This window comes from Falco peregrinus, chromosome 3 (genome assembly GCF_023634155.1).
Source record: "Falco peregrinus isolate bFalPer1 chromosome 3, bFalPer1.pri, whole genome shotgun sequence".
NCBI lineage: Eukaryota > Metazoa > Chordata > Aves > Falconiformes > Falconidae > Falco > Falco peregrinus.
The window spans coordinates 39,971,509-39,990,004 of record NC_073723.1 but is presented as its reverse complement, the minus strand read 5'-3'; the positions used below and the strand labels follow the sequence as shown (position 1 = coordinate 39,990,004).

Genomic DNA, 18,496 nt, shown 5'->3' with positions numbered 1-18,496 from the left:
TAATATGGGAAGATTGTTGCTTACACATCTCACTGTCAGATGTGAAGAAACATGGGTGTCTCTGTGATCTTCCTGTCAACGTGGAAGGAGCAATGACCGTAGGAGCACAGCAATAGGGAAAGGAAGACAGTGGGAATATCAGAGGATTCTTGTGTCAGGTTGTTGGGACTGTTGCTTCACTGGCAATAATGATGTAGAGACAAAAGATACCTGATATGGTTCAAATAAGTACTCAGAAATGGTTTATCACAAACTTTGCTACCTGTTTTGTTTGGCTCATGGTGTACCTGCCTGAAGGCCAGTCTGCAACCTGTGGGCACAGTTCTCCTGTACTGTAACAAGGCTTTAATATTTTTAGTCTATACATAGCTTTCCTAAGATAAAGGAAACTGTTTCTTTATGCTCTCATATATCTATACTATAGTATTGCCTTGCTAGTGATCAAGTTTTAGTATGAGGTAAAATGGATTTTCTCCTTGCAGCTGGATGGGGATATTTGAAACAGCGTTACACTCTGTATGTTATGAAGTAGGTTTGTTGAATCTTGTGGCTCTCCTTGAACACAGTGTAACTTTTTGGAATTTGAGCCATTAAAATCAGTAACATATTGTATAAATATTATCAATTTGACATGAAGAAAAGGGAAGACCTGCATGTCCACGGCAACCTTAAAAGTTTTACAAAAAGCAGAGCTTCACAGTCTTTCAAAGCCTGGAACTAAAGAATAGTTTAGCTCTGAAGGGACATCTGGAAGGTATCTAGTCCAGGCCCCCGTTTAAAGCCAGGCTAATTTCTAGGTTCAGTCAGGTTGCTTGGGACCCTGTCCAGCCAAGTTTATACAGTCCCTGAGAGGGCAGATTCCGCAGCCTCTCTCAGCAGCTTCTTCCAGTGCTTGACCACCCTCACTGGGAAGAGTTTATTTCCTTATTGCTAATTGGAATGTGTCTCACTGCAATGAGGGTAGTGTCTGTTGCCTCTTGTCCTTTCCCTGTGCACCTTGGAAGAATCTGGCTCCATTTTCTGTAAACTACAGAAATTAAAACCTTCACCTCCACCTTGGTTCTCTCATTTCCGCATGAACAAAGATGCCTCGCTCTGCTTCACCTTGTGTTGTGGGTTGCATCTCCATAGCCCTCTGCTGGACACTGCACAGGGTTCAGCATTTTTTGTGTACTGGGAAGCCAAAACAGAGACAAAAACTCCCCTCAACATGCTAATGCAGCCAGGTGTATGGCTAGCTGACATCATCATGAAGCATGCTGAAATCTTTAACCTAATTTACACCATTCTTCCTCCTTTGGTCCCACTACCTATAAAATATTCCTTTTGCATCTGAGCCGTGTTTATTTAAGTCTTCCCAGTGCTAAAATAATTTAAAACACAGAACTGTAAATTTCACTGTTTGTGTGTTGTTATATACCTCTCTACACCATCAGGGGATGTCTCATAGCATAAGTGTAGCATAGTCTGTATGATAGTTCCTCAGCTTGTTTCTAGCAGATCACTTTCTTTTCTTCAGGGCCAAGGCCCTGGTATAAGCTCTTTAAACAGATATTCCCCCTTCCTCATGGAGTCTCTGTTTAAGGCAGTTTTAGCCTGAACTGATGAAAAGGCTTTAGCAAGACAGACAATCTGGTCTAATAATCCAAAACTGTACATACGCAGGAGAAAATTGAAGCATTTCGCTATGATTCTGAAAGCCCTCCACCGGTGACTTTCATTAGTGATTGTCAGAATACCTTAGTATTTTTCTAATTGGCACTGACCTTATTTTAATTATTTGGGTAGCACTTAAACTGTGGAGATTCAGTGAAAGTTTTTTTTCTGCATTCTTTTAAAAAGGGTTATATTTTTTTGTTTCCTGTGTACATGAACATTTAGCACTTTGTGTTTATCACTGCACATTTCTTACTGTGACCTTAATAAAAGGCCCATCAGTGAGCGTCCTTGGCAAAAAGTTAGTACACCTCTCAAATAAACTTGTGCATTGCTCAGATAAACCCTGAAAACTATCCAGTGTATAGAATATTTTATTTTTTTTATTGAAGCCTTTGGTACTACTCCTAAATTCAGTAATGCAGATTGTTTCCCACAAAATAGCAAACATATCTTTGGAAATAAAGCTGCTGCTCTTAAAAATTGATGAGATTCCTTGTGCAATAAAAAGATTTTGATCAGCACAATTCTTATTTTTTTTTCCTCTTTTCTTTTCTCCTTGGTCTAACCTTGGACATGATCTAGGTTTTAGAAAAATCTGATTGATAGTTTTATTTCTTCTTCTTCCTTCAATTCAAAAGTAATCCTTGTTGCTTCATAAACCTTGCATGCGCTAATTAAGGATTCCTTACCCAAAGCACTTTTAACTGCCTATTTTTGGACCCCATGAGACAAAACTTACTGGCCTGAAAGTTTTTTGGTGCCTTTTTAATTTTCTTTTTTTTTGTATTAACTTAGTTTATGTTCTGTAAACTGGCTAGGAGTGCAATGTCACAGAGGAGGAACATGAGATTTAAGTTTCAACATTATCCTGCTAGTGGATTAAGTTCACAATTCATTCCTGTGTCAGGGTTTCTCACAGGAGAGCAGGAGTAAGGCTGTCAGACTGCCTCTGACTGAGGCATTCTGTAAAGTGGTGCTGTATACCTCTTGACCTGTTCAGCAGTCTGGAGATGTCCATGTCTACCATCATCATAAAACCTCACTTATTAAATTGGTTAAAATAACAAAATGACAGCGTATGTTCAAGTTCAAAGGAAGAAAGAGATTTTACTGTAATAAAGCCAGTCACAAAAGTGCTGATAATTCATTGTCTATCTAATTAGTTATACGTAGTTTTTATAGGCAAACAGTATACAGGTAAAGACCATAAACATGTATTGTCATCTTTCCTCATTACTTAGAGCTAAAAGCACAAGGTCTTTTTTAATATCATACGTTTTGATTCTTATAGTTATATAGTAAACTTCTGAAATGATATTGTGTGGCGATGTCTACAAGTCAATAAACGAGATGATTATTCTTTTCCAGCTGTACAAAATGAACGGGACAGGATAAGCACAAGAAGAAACACTTTTGATGGCTGCAACATTCCCTCTATTAGCACATTGTCACAAGCTGAGACACTCTCCCGTCAGGTACTGAGATCTGCCACAACATTATTTGATTACTTTAACACCATTTTTCTAAAGTTAAATATTTTTCAGTTTCTTATTGTATTAAGCATAATTATTGAGATTACTTTTTTCTACTTCCAAATGCACCCAGTTTCCTCTTCCCAGTGAAAGAATCAGTGATAGAATACATTCTTAAAGCAAAGTCAATAAAAAAATTCCACTTTGTACAGGAAAATATGTCCTAGGCACCTTTCTTAATAAAGCTTTATGGTTCTTACTGCTTTTAAATCAGTTCTGTCTCAGGCAGCTGGTGGCATCTATCTATCCTTGAGGCTGGCTTTCCCATGAAACATTAAGGAAAAAAATTGTCCAAAGCCATTACATTCAAAGGGGTGTGGACACTCATTTCCTTACATTCTTTTGAAAATCCCATTTTTAATATCCTTAGACATTATAAATAAGGCAAACAGAAGTGTTCCAACTACAGACTCTATTCACATCTCGCTTTTAAATTTTCTTTGTCTCATCTGAACTTCATTTTCTTTTTTTTTTTTTCTCCTATCCAATCAATTCCTGAATGGAACAGTCTCCAGTCCTTTTCTGCACCTCAGATAAATCATGGTCATTGATTCTGCATTCTTGCACCTCTTACTAACTTAGAATTTAACTGCCACCTTTATGATTTCATGCTGACTGATTTATACATCCCAAAATGTTTTGTAATCTCATCCTTTATCAGCATCGCTCTTAGGGTGGAACTGTCTGTAAAGAATTGATGCAGGAATTACTGGGTGATAGTCTTTGGCATGTATTGCATGTCTGGGCAGACTAGATGAACATAATGGACCTTCCTACCTTTCATACCTATACCTATTTTTACCTCCTTAGTAATTCCTTGAACTTGCTTATTGTGCTTTTTTTTTTTGTGTGTGTTACTCCCTTAATCATTTCCAACTGGTATATGCAATTCAGGAATAAGAGTTGTCTTAAACAGAATCACATCTTCAGCTGTTCCTGCCACAAAGTTCTTGTTGGATGGTAGATTCCAGGCCTAAAGCATCACCTTGTGTAAACAGAAATTTATTCTACTTATTACTGGGTATGTTGTAGTAGGGGGTAATTGTTCCCAGTATGCCAAGCATATATGAAGATACACTCTTGTCCTCAAAGACCAAGAGGTCACATTAACATGATGGAAAAGTGAAGTCTTTAAAGTCCTTGTTTTTCACTCAATCGAATGGATTTGTAAGATGAGTTCAATCGTGACGAGAGACTTGGAGGAGGTGGTAGTGTCACTAATCATTGGCCATGTCCTTCAGATGTGATACTGCATGAATCTCATGAATTCCCAGCAGAAGCTCACCAAGTAATTTCAGCACAGAGTCTATAGTTTGTCCTATAAGATGTAATTTATAAGGATGCATAGCTCTGATTAAAAGATGTTAAAGGAAGGACAATGCATTAAGTTCATGAGCCAGTAAGTCTTAACAGTTAAACAATATACCTGTTCTTTACCTTCCTGAATTAACTTCTAGTTGGTACATAGTAGTCTGTTTTTCTGGTAGATCAGAGTGCCTCCTGCTATCAGAACTCTCTGCGTAGGCACTTTTGAATCATGATCAAGACTCCTCTTACTCTTCTGGAAAATGGGAAATCTGTTTAATTTCATTTACTCTGTTTCTGCACTGAATGTTTTCTTGACTGAATCATTCTGGTAGCTCTTACCTGAATGTTATCCACTATTTTCAACTTTGTTTTTGTAGAACAGATGCCAGAAATGGACTCATGATTACAGCAGGGATTTCACAAATGCTCTGTCTACAAAAAGACAATACCGCTAACCTTTTCCCTACATGATAGCCTTTGAATTATGTATCAGAGGATTTTTTCACCTGCCTAGCTGTTGTATTTCCCTGAGAACTAATGTTCAGCTGGTTAACTGCCATTAATATCTAAGCTGTTTCCAGTGTTTTAGACTACTGAATTATGAAGGAAGCACTGAGCTTTAGTTCAGAAGTGCAACTCCTTTTGACCACCCAAGGATAATGGGATTTCACCACAGATCCCACTGGGGGATTTAAGATGGATCTGGGAATGAAGGGGATCTGGTAGGAGTCAACCTAAATAGCATCCACCATCCTGAAATGTGTAGGTACACAGCATTAGAAGACCAAACAAATATTTTTTGGGGGGTGGGGTGGAGAAGGAGATAATCACACTACAGAATTTCCTGCTTTCTGTAAAACATAAGGTGAAAATCAGTTTCATATGCCTTGTACAGTGGTGGGGTTTTGTTGTGCTGGGATCTTTTTCTCTTTCTTTTTCTCTTTTCCTTTTCCTTTTTCTTTTTCCTTTTTTGTCTTCATCTTCTTCTTCTTCCTTGATATGATAGCAACTATAAACTCATCTTCTCTTCTCAGGCTTGGTTTTATCTTAAGCTGTCTTTCCTGCCTAGCTTAAAAGCAACCCTGATTTTGTTCCTTTCTTTGAAAAGTCATTAAGAATTTCAGGTTTTGGCTCAGTGATTACATGAAAGTACCCTAGCTTCAGACCCAGAAAGATATTGCTCTCTTCTTATTTCACAGAACACTGTTCACTGCAGGTGGTCTAATGCACACTCATATCCTTTACATTTGCTCTGAAATGTCTCAGGCCTCCGCCTATACTGCCGCTTCATCATTACAAACCATTCTCCTCCAGGCACTAAACCCCCCTGTTTTACCTTCTAAAGTTAATGATACTTATCTTTTCACTAGAAGAGCATGCTACCCCCTTAACTCTTTCTTCCTTTGCCCTTAATGTTACTGCATGCCCCTATGAGCTCTTTTTTCTTTCTGAAATGAGGTAAATGTCAACCATTGTAAAGGATTAAAAACCCCCACCTCACCCCTACAAATTATCAGGGCTTGGGTATATTAAAAATAGTATTTCAGAATGAGGAGATTTTGTATCATGATATAAATAGTGTAATTTTTAACATACCGTAATACACACTGGTAGTAATGAGAAATGAAAGATTTATGTGCAGACTAATTGTCCATATGGTCAAGGAAATTCTCAAGAGTATGCATGATTACTGATGTGATTTTTTTCTTAAATATGCTGTTAACCATTGAAAATGCAGTTATATGTAATTTAACATTGTTACTTTTTTCTCTCACTATGGCCAGATCTCAGTCGCCAGTCCTGGTGCTAGCACTGACATAAATGTTAAGAAAATTGCTGGTATTAGTGATGTCTGTGAATCTATGAAGCAACAACTTTTGGTGCTGGTGGAATGGGCTAAATATATTCCAGGTTTCTGTGAGTTACCACTGGATGACCAGGTATAAGAGGAGACCAAAGAGAAGGGTTTAATTACTGTCCCGCTATTTCTGTGATATTTAAATGTTACAATTAAACACTCATTTTTTGGTAGCTGAGTGCTAGGTCTACCATCTTAATGGTTTTTAAACTTATGAAATAGCACCACCACAAAAAAAACCCAAACAGAGGAAATTGATAAGGCTCTAGCACACTAATGAAAAGAAGCAGCAACCTACTATGTCTTCAATTGTTTTGTGCTTTGTGTATTGTTTTGGAAGCAGAGATACCAACCTGCATGGAAAAATGAAAAAAATCTTGTAAAAAAAAGCCATGTTTTTTTCAGACCTTGCAAAGTGTTTATTTCATGTTCACCTTTCATTATAATATGGTTTAAGACAGCATGTTATTTAATCTGAAGCATGTCTTCTCTACTTGGAAAAAATAAAATCCATTAGAATCTCAAACAAATGCCAAACATACTGATATCAATCCATAGCAAATAATCTTTCATATAATACAGTGTACTAAAATTATATTGTATATAATCAGCGCAGGGGAAAAAAGCACCAAACCTTGAAAATTCTTAAGGGTTTTTATGACAGAGGTCTGATCTATCATTGCATCTGCAATATATCCTGATATATCACTGGCTTTCGGAGTAAGTTGTGCTAGCACACTTGGAATCAGTGTCTCCATGTTGCGGTGAGCAGTTCCCTTACCGGCTGCCTGGGCAGGAGGTTAATTCATGGCTCAGGATCTCTTGATTCCAGTCCACCAAAATCTGACTCAGCTTGAAAATGACTTTATGAAGTTGAATTGTGTAATTCCTCCTTTTTGCCTCCTCAGTCTCTCAGTTTTTAGGAAAATCCTGTAAGGACGGTTAAATCATCCTTGGGTTTGAGACTCAAACTGAGTCATTCCCTCTTATACTTTTCCCCAGGAATACAGGGTGTTTCAGCCCACAGAAGACCCCCCAGATAGGGCCTTGATGTCTTTTCAGACCCACAGAGTGTGACATGTGTGCACAATCTCAACATACTGGAATAATTTAAAAATCGGTTCATGTAAAGAATAGAATTTTTTAATGCATTAGTTACACAAGAGCAACAAAAGTGAGCAAAAATATTGCTGTTTTTATTTTTAAGATGGCATGAAGGAAAAGAGAAGGGATCAGACCTCATTAAAAAGCTCCTGTGTTTTAAAAAAAAAAAAAGATATCACCTTAGAAAGATAGGCTGAAAGCACCCCTGCAGTGCTTGAAGAGTACATGCTGGGAAATAATCCAGAACATTAAGTACCTAAGAAGAGTGTGACAAAGGTATTGGGAGTTAAAACAAATGCCACTTTTGCATTTGTGATAGCCTTTCTAAGGGGCATTGTGCATTTAATTATAAAATAAACAGTCTGGTTTTGAGCAAACGATTCCTCATGTGGGAATCAGCCTATTTACAAACCCTAGAGCAGGCCGGAGCAGATAAGTTAGCTCTACTGACAAGGTGAAAAGTCTTCACACATTAAGAATTCCTAGGTGCTGTGTATCTTTACATCATGCGTAAAGTACTGGCTTGGATTCGTAAGAAAATAATTACTTGCCAAGGAAGGAGTTCCTTGAGAAAATAGAGGCTAGTGCTGAAGTTTCAAACAGATACTAAAACCAAGGGAAGTAAATAGGTGACAAAGAGTAATGTAATGACCACATTTCAAAGTGTCTTCCCGGGATGAATCAGGTTTCTTCTTTGTTGATGGTAATGGATATTTTAGCATATCTGGTTTTGTTGGGGAAAAAGCTCTTTTGAGTGTCCCATAAGTTTTTCATTCAAGGTGAGAAAAATGAAACACTGATAGTGCCGAATATTCTGTAACAGTTCATTCCAGCCCACCAGAGTCTTTAGTGTCAACTTAAAATTCCAGAGAAAACTGTACTAGGAAATAAATGCAAGTATGTATTTATTGAGAAGTATTTTGCAGAGCTGTATGTTTAAAATATAGACCAAATGCTAGAACTAACAGGGGATGATAATTTAATTATAGTGTACTGCTAGTACAGTGTTTTTACATTCACTGTACATTTTTACATTAGAATTTTAAAAATCTTAAACATGTACCTATAGCTGAATGCACTCACAGTAATATGCATCCTCATTTCTTTTACCCTTATTGAAACTTACTGCTTTATTGTCTAATTAGAGTCTGCTGTTTTTTTCTTGAGGTTGCCCTGCTAAGAGCACATGCTGGGGAACACCTGTTGCTTGGAGCAGCAAAGCGGTCCATGGCGTATAAGGACATTTTACTTTTAGGTAAATATTGGTTTTGTTTTAATTAATAATGATGATGTTGTAGTACATTAGCAACCATGTAATCACTTAAGTAGGACAACTGATATGGCACAATCAAAGCAATGCATTCTGTGAATGCTAAATAGCTATTTAATGGTATAATGTCACGTGCCCCCTTCCAGCAAAAGAGGTGAACAGCTTCCTGTGAGTTAATACGGCTAAAGGTTTAAATGGATACCAGAAGCCACAACTTAAGGGGGTGGCTGGCAGATTTTCTCCTTACATGAACATCCTTTCTGCACCTTTGTCCCATAAAAAAACCAGAACACAAAAGCTCCATAAAACCTCTTTGATTAAGAGAGGAGCAGCCAACCTGTGGCCCATGTACTAATTTCAATCTTTGTGAAAACCATTTATCTGGAGCTTTCTCAAGAGCCCTTCAGACGCAGTCAGAGAACACCCTATAGACTAAAAAGTTGGATAGCCTGTTCCCTGCAATTCGCTTTCTCAGGAGCCCTCTCACTGCTGCCTTGGCAGTCGCCATGTAACCATCATGCAAACAGCATACCTGTTGTCCTCTGCCACGTGGGAGATGGGTGAATCCATGGCACAGTGAGCAGTCCTGCCTGCATAAGCATATTCTTGGTCACTTGAAGTGGATCCTTCACTGGGTTATATGATATAACTTATGTTAGATCACTTCTGGACAGAAGGTGAATTAAGATGCCGTGATGGAGACTTCTTCAAAATATCAATTTAAAATTGAAACATAAATTAAAAACTTATTTTGTACTCTGAAAATTTTTATGATGCTTACGGTTTTTCTTAGGAGTAACAAAAGCTTCTGTTAGAAAAAGAATTCCTGGTGTCTCCTCTGGAAGAAGGCTTCTTCGACCATTGATGAATCCTGATCATTCAGTTTGGAATATAGTATTTTAATGGGGGAAGAATAAATTTTAAGATCAGTTTATAATTATATTTATCTATTACATAAAGTTGAAGGCCTATTTGCTCCATACTTGTGCATTCAAATATGGACCTCAGTTCTATGGGCTAATCGGTTACTGTACATGTTGGCATATTTATGTGCACAGATTATTTACTGGGTGACAGCTGTATTTTGCACTTACTCTGTTTGCAAACAGTTTTGTATGACACAAAGGAAAGTTACTACTCAAAAAAATATTAATTTGATTAAGCGAAATGAGATACGCTTTTGAAAATGGGCTTCATCTAGTATGTTGCATCAAAGTCTTTATATCAATCTGCATGTTGGTATTCTTTCTCTCTAAGGCAACAATTACATAATCCATCGCAACAGTACTGAAGTAGAAATCAGCCGAGTGGCAAATCGGATTCTGGATGAATTAGTTCGACCCTTCCAGGAAATTCAAATAGATGACAATGAGTATGCTTGCTTGAAAGCAATTGTGTTTTTTGATCCAGGTACTTTTTCAAAAATATCTCTCAGAATTATTTTAGATGTGATTATATTGGAAGTAATTTCTGTTGAGGTACCATGTGCTCATGTTATATACCTGGATGGAAAAGAATAAAATGAAAAAAGTAAGATGCTCCTCCCAAATCATAATCTGTCTTGACTTTAAGATTTTGTCATTTTTAAGATGCAAAAGGCCTGAGTAATCCAATGAAGATTAAGAACATGCGGTTCCAAGTCCAGATCAGTTTAGAGGATTATATTAATGACCGTCAGTATGACTCCCGAGGAAGATTTGGTGAACTTCTGCTTCTACTGCCCACACTCCAGAGCATCACTTGGCAAATGATTGAGCAAATACAATTGGTTAAACTATTTGGAATTGTTAAAATTGACAGTTTACTTCAGGAAATGTTACTGGGAGGTAGGCTAACAGCTTGTTAAATTTACGATGTTGTGTTATGTTGAATTTAGCATACATCATGAGGGGATCATGATGTAAGCAAGCACTCTGACTGTTGCCTTGCTGGCTGAGCTTTGGGTCATATAATTGTTATCTAAAGCCTTCTTGTCTTGGCTGCTCATCTTATTAACTCAGTCCTACAACCTGAGATTGTGCTGTGTTCTTCTCAGTCATTGCTGGATATCTAGACATACAATTCCCTAGGCACGCGGAAGAATCCCTACAAATACTTCATGAAATCCACTGTTAATGCAGTCAAAACAGAGAAAACAAATACGGTGCTTAATGTGGTTGGTCTGGTTAAATTGTTTAATGAATACCCAGAGGCAATTATTCAAATTGCCAATCAAAATATTTGCTCTGCAGAAATGTAATTACTGAAGTTTAAGTTGCTGGTGACAGCATGGTCTTTTGAATTAATAAATGCTCATGTTATTTTTGCAGGTACTTCTAATGATGCCAGTCATCTGCATCATCCAATACATCCTCACTTAGCCCAAGATCCATTAACTGGCCAAACTATCCTCATAAGTTCAATGTCTGCTCCTTTACATACAGAACAGATTTGTAAGTAATTGCAAGTTAGCTTTCTGTCATAACATGTCACTGTTATATTTAAAAATATTATTTAGATTGGTGGCTCCTCAATGCTCAAAGTTATTTCATCAGCGTTCTTACAGTAAAATAATTGTGCATTAGAACCTTATGTATATAAACAATGTTAAGTAAGAGACTTTGACCTGAATTTAATATTTAAAAAATTCATCACCATTCTGATATATGATTGTTTTCACATGCACAATTTTTAATAAACTAAAAATTCTGAGAATTAAAATATTCTGTTTCCCTAGCATGCCTAATGTAACAGAACTTCCGTTCAGCACAGTAGTATCTATCTCTGTATGCAGAGTAGGTCAGAATGTAAAAATACATAATTGTTTCTATATTCTTTTTCAGCAACTCCAGAAACTCCATTACCTTCCCCTCCTCAGGGCTCTGGGCAAGAATACAAAATGTCTACAAATCAGGCTTCAGTCATTGCACAGCAATCTATTTTGAAACAAAAACCATTGTGATGTTTCTGTCTGTCTTACTTGTCCTTCCTTCCTTCCTTCCTTCCTTCCTTCCTTCCTTCCTTCCTTTCTTCCTTCCTTCCTTCCTTCCTTCCTTCCTTCCTTCCTTTCCTTCTTCCTTTTTATGCACTAGATAAATTGGTAGGACACTTGCACATTTAAAATCTCAGGATTAAAAAGGAAATTATTTCCTCAGCAGCCACTACTGTGGGTGTTTCTTAAAACACCTCATGATTTGGAAAGTAATACTGTTCTGACTGCCACATAAAACTGTAACTGTGGACACTGCAGTCTGACAAATATGTATAGAGGTTGATATGAGTTTTAGATCTTATACCTGCACAGATTCATTTTTTATTTCCTGTTTTAGTTGTTGTCTTAATATTATTGTTTTAAATGTGTATATAATTTTTTAATTGTGGCAGAACTGGTTAGTGCTTGTTTAGCTGTGAATTGTAGGCACAAAAAAGTGGGTTGATCAGACAAAACTTAAGATTCCATTAATTCCTCACTGCTTAGTTATTTGTATGAATCAGAGGTCCTGCCATAGGCTAATACGTTTGAAGACTTTTTAAAATCTGTATACAAAGTAATTTCTGTATCAGTCAATTGGACAGTGCCAAGGCATAGGTGCTAGCATTTAAATTGCGAAGTACTTAGAACAAGGACTAGTATGTTTTCTGGTCAGGACTATTACTTTCCCAAGCAATTTCTGGGCACACTTTGGGGATTAGGCCAGTCCAAAGACACTTTTTACCAGGTACTTTCGATATGGCCACCTCTCTTCAGGGGCACAGAGAGTATAACTAGGAATATGGCCAGACCATGCCACTTGACCTCAGGGCTGGATGTAGACTTTGTACTGTTCAATTTACTAGTGTAAATGTTAGCCATTGTGTTTATTTGCCTAACTGGCTAATGAATATATGTTTTAGCAATCACTCTAAAATTCAGCTACAGAGAAACTGTAGTTATGTAGCAGCACTGTGTCTGGAGAGGTACGGCTTACTGACTCAAGCAGCAAATGTGCCTGAGTTCAGTTCCAGATGTTCCTGGTTTGAGCCATGGTATTTCAAGCTAGAAGGCAGCAAGCACACCAGATACTCATCCTCTGGATTTTTAAGAGTTTTCAGAAGACTGGGATGAATTGATTTACTGTGACGAGCCCTCTTCTCCTCTTCCTTCCCTTCCAGTCTGGGAGGTTCCAACACTAAGTTTTGTATCTGGAGTCTGTACTAACGCCCATCTGGATTTGGACCCTCTGTGGATTTGCACAAGGGGGACCCTGTGACACATACTCACTTGGACATATACTTACTCAGTTACAATTTGTGAAGACAATCTATTAGGATACATAAAGTGATATGTTGTTCATACAACACTGACATCATAACAAAATCACCACTTTGCACAATGCATTTATTCCAGAAACGAATTGTTTTCCTTTAGTACTTTAAAGTAGACTTTCTTCCCAGATGTTATGTAAGAGAGAAATGGAGGGCGGAAAAAGGAGAGGAAAATATTGCTGTTTGATGAACTATTGCAAAGAGAAAACAGTGGAGTCAGAAATTCCACAAGGTCAGATATTGATCATCCTGAACCAGACACCTGCATTAACTGCAGCATCCAAAGATGGGTGATGTTATACCTCTGGCATTTGAAAGTTGCTCAAACTGGTATGATTCTTCAGATACGTTTTTGCAGGTGGGAATTGCACCACAGTAATTGCTGAGCTGACCTGAACTTTCAACAGGCTTTAATGAGAATACACTTACCACCAGGTAGATGCTGTGGGTTTTGATGTTATTTTAAAGTAGTTGCTTTTGCAAAGTCTGTGTACAGTAGCCCTTAATGTGTACCTTTTGCTTTTTAGAGTGTTTTTCTTTTTGCTGTTTACTGTTTAGTTTTTATCAGTGCATTGTTCTTTTTACAAATCCCTTTTAATATGAGTTTTTATGACAGAATAAAGTACTGAAGTTTTACCATTAACTTTAGGGGAATCTGGACTGTGCTGTTTTTATAAATTGTCCACCAATGCTTTGTGGAGAAAGAAAAAAGTAAAGCATGCACGAGAAATACCAAGCAGCCCAAAAGTTGACTGATGGGGGTTACTTTTGTGTACCTGTCATAGAAAGAATGCTGGACTCAAGTTGGCTCTGCATGACTTTACTGGGTCAGATTAATTAAGTTGGTTGCATAAACATGGCGGTATTGGTTCTGACTAAAAACATTTAACTGGAAATAAAAAGTAATCCCCAAGTTGGCCACCCTTGCCTTATATAAGTGGTCTGAATAATAGCTTAATGGGTTTAGTTTTTACACTGTACTTTAGATATAAAGTGTACAGTTAAATGTTGTCACACACTGCCAAAATGTACTGGATGAAAAATGTACTTTAGTATTTTATCTGACAAAAAGTTGTTATCTATTTTGTACGATATATTACATTTTTGAATAAGAACACCACCACTGTAATTTATTGGGAAAAGCTGATTTATTTTATAAATGTAATGTTATTTTTGTAAACTTAATTATGAAAAATCAGAAATGATTAGCTTTGTTAAATATTAAATTATAATGAGATGTAACTTTATATGTTTGAATTTCGATACCAAGTTTTTGTGTTGAGCATTTGGGATTGAAATGGTTGCTGGAAGTATTTCAAATAGACTGTTTTTCATCAAAGCTCAATAAAGAAACATGAATGATCCGAATGACACATTTGCCTTTTGGTAAATTTTTTACTATTCAGGTAAACAATGACAATGCTTTATATTGCTTATGTTATGAATGAATATAAAACTGTAACATGCTTTCATGTCTGCAGTATTCACAGCATCACAGAATGGCTGAGGTTGGAAGGGACCTCGGGAGGTCGTCTTATCCAACCCCCCTGCTCAAAGCAGGATATTGAAATCATATGAAAGAATATGATGGCAATATTTTAGTTGATTCTACTGTAACATGGCAAAGTATTACATAGCTACGGTTTTTAATTTTTAGTTCTGACTCAGAAAAGAACTGAAGCACATGCTTAATTCCATCTGTGTTTAAAATGAAGCATATGTTCAACAGCTTTTTTTTTTTTCCTGGACAGAGACAACTGAACAAATCACTCCCTTTCATTACTGTAGTGCATTGTTATTTAGGCTAATTTAGTTGCAACTAAGCAGTTATATATTTTGTAGGTAAAGACTTTGAAAACTTTAGAAAGACTCTTCAAAATACATTCTTTTAGATAACCAGCTTCTCTTCAGCGTCAGAAAGTATGTTCAGTTGTATGTGTCCTTTGAATACATTTTGAGTAGAGGTGGGGTTTGTTTGTTTTTTTTGCAGTTGAATGGTGGTAATAACACAATGAATTGGGCTGTTTACTTTTGCTCACATGCTGTGCTCTGGGTTGCAGAGCTGCAGGGCAAAGCTGCCATGGGAGAAAGAAGAGACTCCACTTCTGAATGCTGGAGATATTCAGGTCCTTCTGAGGAACTTGTGCCTGTGGCTGATTACTCTAGATGAAGGATTTCTCTGCCCTTTACTTGTAAATGCTGACTTGGGTGAAAGTTTATGATTTTAGGGAACAGAAGAGATTTTTTTTTCAGCCTACACAGGAGAAGACATGGGAAAACCCCTACATCTTCAGTGCCATGAAGTGCTGACAGACTCTTCTTTAAGGATTTCCGTAAGTCAACTTTACAAGCAGCTCCAATAGGTGAATCAGGAGTGCATATTTTACAAAAAGAGATGAATGTATTAACTTTCAGTTCTAATCATTGTACAAAATTCTTCCCAACTAAGGAATTCTGAATGTGAGTAAAGGTATTTACTGAACTCCAGGAACCTTCTGCAACAGAGAATTTAACATTCTCTGAATATAAGAAAATCCATTATAGCTCCTGGTTAATGTTTGTATACTTGGCAGTTCTGTTTTCACCTCAAGGATGTCTGTCAGTCTGTGACTGACTAAAATTTTTTATGTCTTTCCAACAAGCAACAACATTTCTGATTGTGCATGTCCTATATTTGTTTTATGCTAAATTATATAGTAAGCAAATATTTAGCTCCACATTTTACAGTAATTCATTAAAAAATCTGTATTGGTTTGAAAATACCTACATTTTTCATGTTGACTCTGATGTAGAGCCATTAGCTTTCTTCTTTCTCTTCATTCTCCCTCGGAAAATGCAAGAAATGAAAAAAAAAAATATATTTACCTCCAAATTTAAAGTAATTGTGTTAACATTGCAATTGTGTTTCCCTCTCTTCTGTGTTTTTGAAATATAAAAAGAAGGATAACATAGTTGTCATCAAGGCTGGCATCAGTTACTGCTTCCTTCTGATTCCTTATTTTCTTGTGGCAAATCCAAATATCTTCATTAATTGGAAAGCCTACATGCAAATAAAAGAGCCCTCTATGAAGTCAAAATTTAAACTTGATTATAGAGAGGAGGAGTAAAGTTGCTGAACTGCAGGAAATATGTTTTCAAAAATTTCTTCCATAAAAATTACAATGCATGCCTGATTTCTAATCAAAATGATAACTATTTCTATTAAAGGGTGAGAAACTTAGAGAGAAAAATGAAATATATAGACTTACACAGTGAAAGAGAACTTCCGTTTTCTATCAGAAGATGGAACGTGGCAAATCATTCCCTTTGAATACCAGCATATCTAAATAGCCTCTAAACAGGATGGGCAACATCTGATCAAGATGGGGGAACAAGCATGTTATGCCTAAAAAATATTCTTATGACAATGACCTCTGTTCCTTAATGTGGTGGACCTACAATTGCTACTGATATTTTCTGGGAGTTCATCTGAGTCGAATGTTAGTCAAAGATGACACATTGACACTAGATTTACTGGTGGGGCTGAGAGGGTTGTCATCTCCTCACTAACATTGATGTGACAGCTGCTCCAGGTCACTTGATGGCAGTACAGCCTTGCACCAACACAGAGCTCTTAATTACCTAATGATTTTGGGCCTGACACCTCTATTTTCCTTTTGCAAGGGTGAATGTCACTGATGTCTAACATGACGAGGTGAGCTTCAATGGGTGAACAGCAGCAAGTGTTGAAGATTTTCCTTTACACACTCTGATCAAATCAGCTAAAGCTTAGAACTGTGCTCTGAGATTAAAGAAAAAAGCCTAGAAATCCACACTTTAATTTCTTTGACTTGGATCTGAATAGCGTTGGCTGGTCTCTTTGAGTCTCATTGTAGCACGAGTTGAACAGTTGATCAGGCTCAGTGGCTTTGTGGGTTTGGCCTCCCACGTAACCTGCTCTGCCAGTTTGTTAGTAGGTTGGCCAAACAGACAGCAGCTGCTGTTTCAATTTTATAATTCTGAATGTCTTCAAGGACACCTAGCGACAAAGAATGTGCAGGGAGATGTGTCTCTGGGAGCGAAATTACCTTAAGAAGTTACAGGAGATAGTGATTGGTTAGAGAAAAATATTTTAATAGTGTATAGAATAAGATGTACCACAATCCTTCAAGGGAGTTTAGTGAAAGCAGGAAGGAAAGAAGGCCCACAAAAATCTGATAGCACTGTCAATTCCATGAAGAGCCCAAGTATAACATTAGACAGCTTTGCTCAAGATAGTTTGCTTTGTGATCCAGTATATCACCTGCACATTGCAAACGTCGGATTAAGTTGGAACAGCTGGTTATTTACATTTTTTCTTGAGCAGTTCATGAAACGTATCCCACCCAGTTTAGCATGCCCTCAGGTGCCCCCAGACAGCTTGTTGTGATTGCTGGGCAGGGATGCAGGGAGGCCTGGGCACATTCTGTGTCACTGCTCCAGGACCCTTCGTCTAAGTGTTATTTAAACACATCACTGATCACTGCGCAGTAATGACATGCGCGTGAAACAGGACCCTTCCTGTAGCCCATGGTAGTGCTTTACTGTCACCAATCCCCTTTTATCATTGTGTCTTGTTGCATGTGGCACAGATGAACCTCCCAGCTGTATCACCTGCACTATGTGTGCACATGTCCTGACCGCTTTTCCTGGAGCAGCTCTGCAAGTTCCCCCATTCTGGGAACACTACAAACAGCGAGCACCCAACTGATGCTGCCAGGCCAGCAGTCAGTCACCTTGCAAAATGATCATGGTAGCAGCTGATCCATTATGTTAAGTCAGGCTTTATTTCATACTTCTCATAGGCCAACTGAGAGGAGATAAAAACTTGGTCAAGATTTTAGTTGTCTAAAGAGGCAACTTTTCAATTTGATACAACTTTGGAGAAAAAAAAAAAGCATTGGAGCTGGTGATGTTCTCATCTGACACCTTCACATCAGCCACTCGGTCTGCAGAGTGCTTGTGTCACCCTTTAGAATGGCCCCTATTTACCGCCTTTTTGAAATAAATCAACTAACTAGATTGGATTATAACAGCTATCTAGCTAAAATTATGCCAAATTCATAGATAAACAATTCTGAGATCACATAAAAATTTCTTTTTTAGTCTTTGCACTATGCTGCTTATAATGAAATGGTGCAGCTTATGTTACATTTTGATCAGTAAGCAGTTGTCCCCCCATTTTTTTGACCCTCCACACAACTGAATGAATTTTCATGAATATGACTGCCCAACAAAGCATCCCATTATTCAGATGCCTGCCTTTTGTAATTTAAATAATGTAAGCATATGAACATAGAGATTTTGAATTAAGAGGCAAAGGCAATCTCACCAAAAGAGTTTATTCAATATATTTCCAACATCATCTATTCCAAGATATAATTAAGATTACCATGGTCCAAGACTAATTTGCTGTGGTTTCCAAAAAGTGGAACAGATAGCAGTTGTAATAGCGGACAAGAA

General features: G+C 37.4%; 1 protein-coding gene across 4 annotated transcripts in view; it reads left to right on the top strand.

Moving 5' to 3' along the window:
• Window positions 1-14,388, top strand: part of HNF4G (hepatocyte nuclear factor 4 gamma) — a 61,057-nt gene extending 46,669 nt beyond the window's left edge. For 3 of the 4 annotated variants that reach the window (XM_055800341.1, XM_055800340.1, XM_027792094.2), the window contains 7 exons: window positions 3,028-3,134; window positions 6,284-6,439; window positions 8,629-8,716; window positions 9,989-10,141; window positions 10,321-10,557; window positions 11,041-11,163; window positions 11,554-14,388. In XM_055800341.1, coding sequence (XP_055656316.1) covers window positions 3,028-3,134; window positions 6,284-6,439; window positions 8,629-8,716; window positions 9,989-10,141; window positions 10,321-10,557; window positions 11,041-11,163; window positions 11,554-11,672 — 983 coding nt within the window. In that variant the 3' untranslated portion in view covers window positions 11,673-14,388. The remainder of the gene's footprint in view (window positions 1-3,027; window positions 3,135-6,283; window positions 6,440-8,628; window positions 8,717-9,988; window positions 10,142-10,320; window positions 10,558-11,040; window positions 11,164-11,553) is intronic. The other variant, XM_055800342.1, reaches the window with a different exon arrangement.
• Window positions 14,389-18,496: the final 4,108 nt, after the last annotated feature.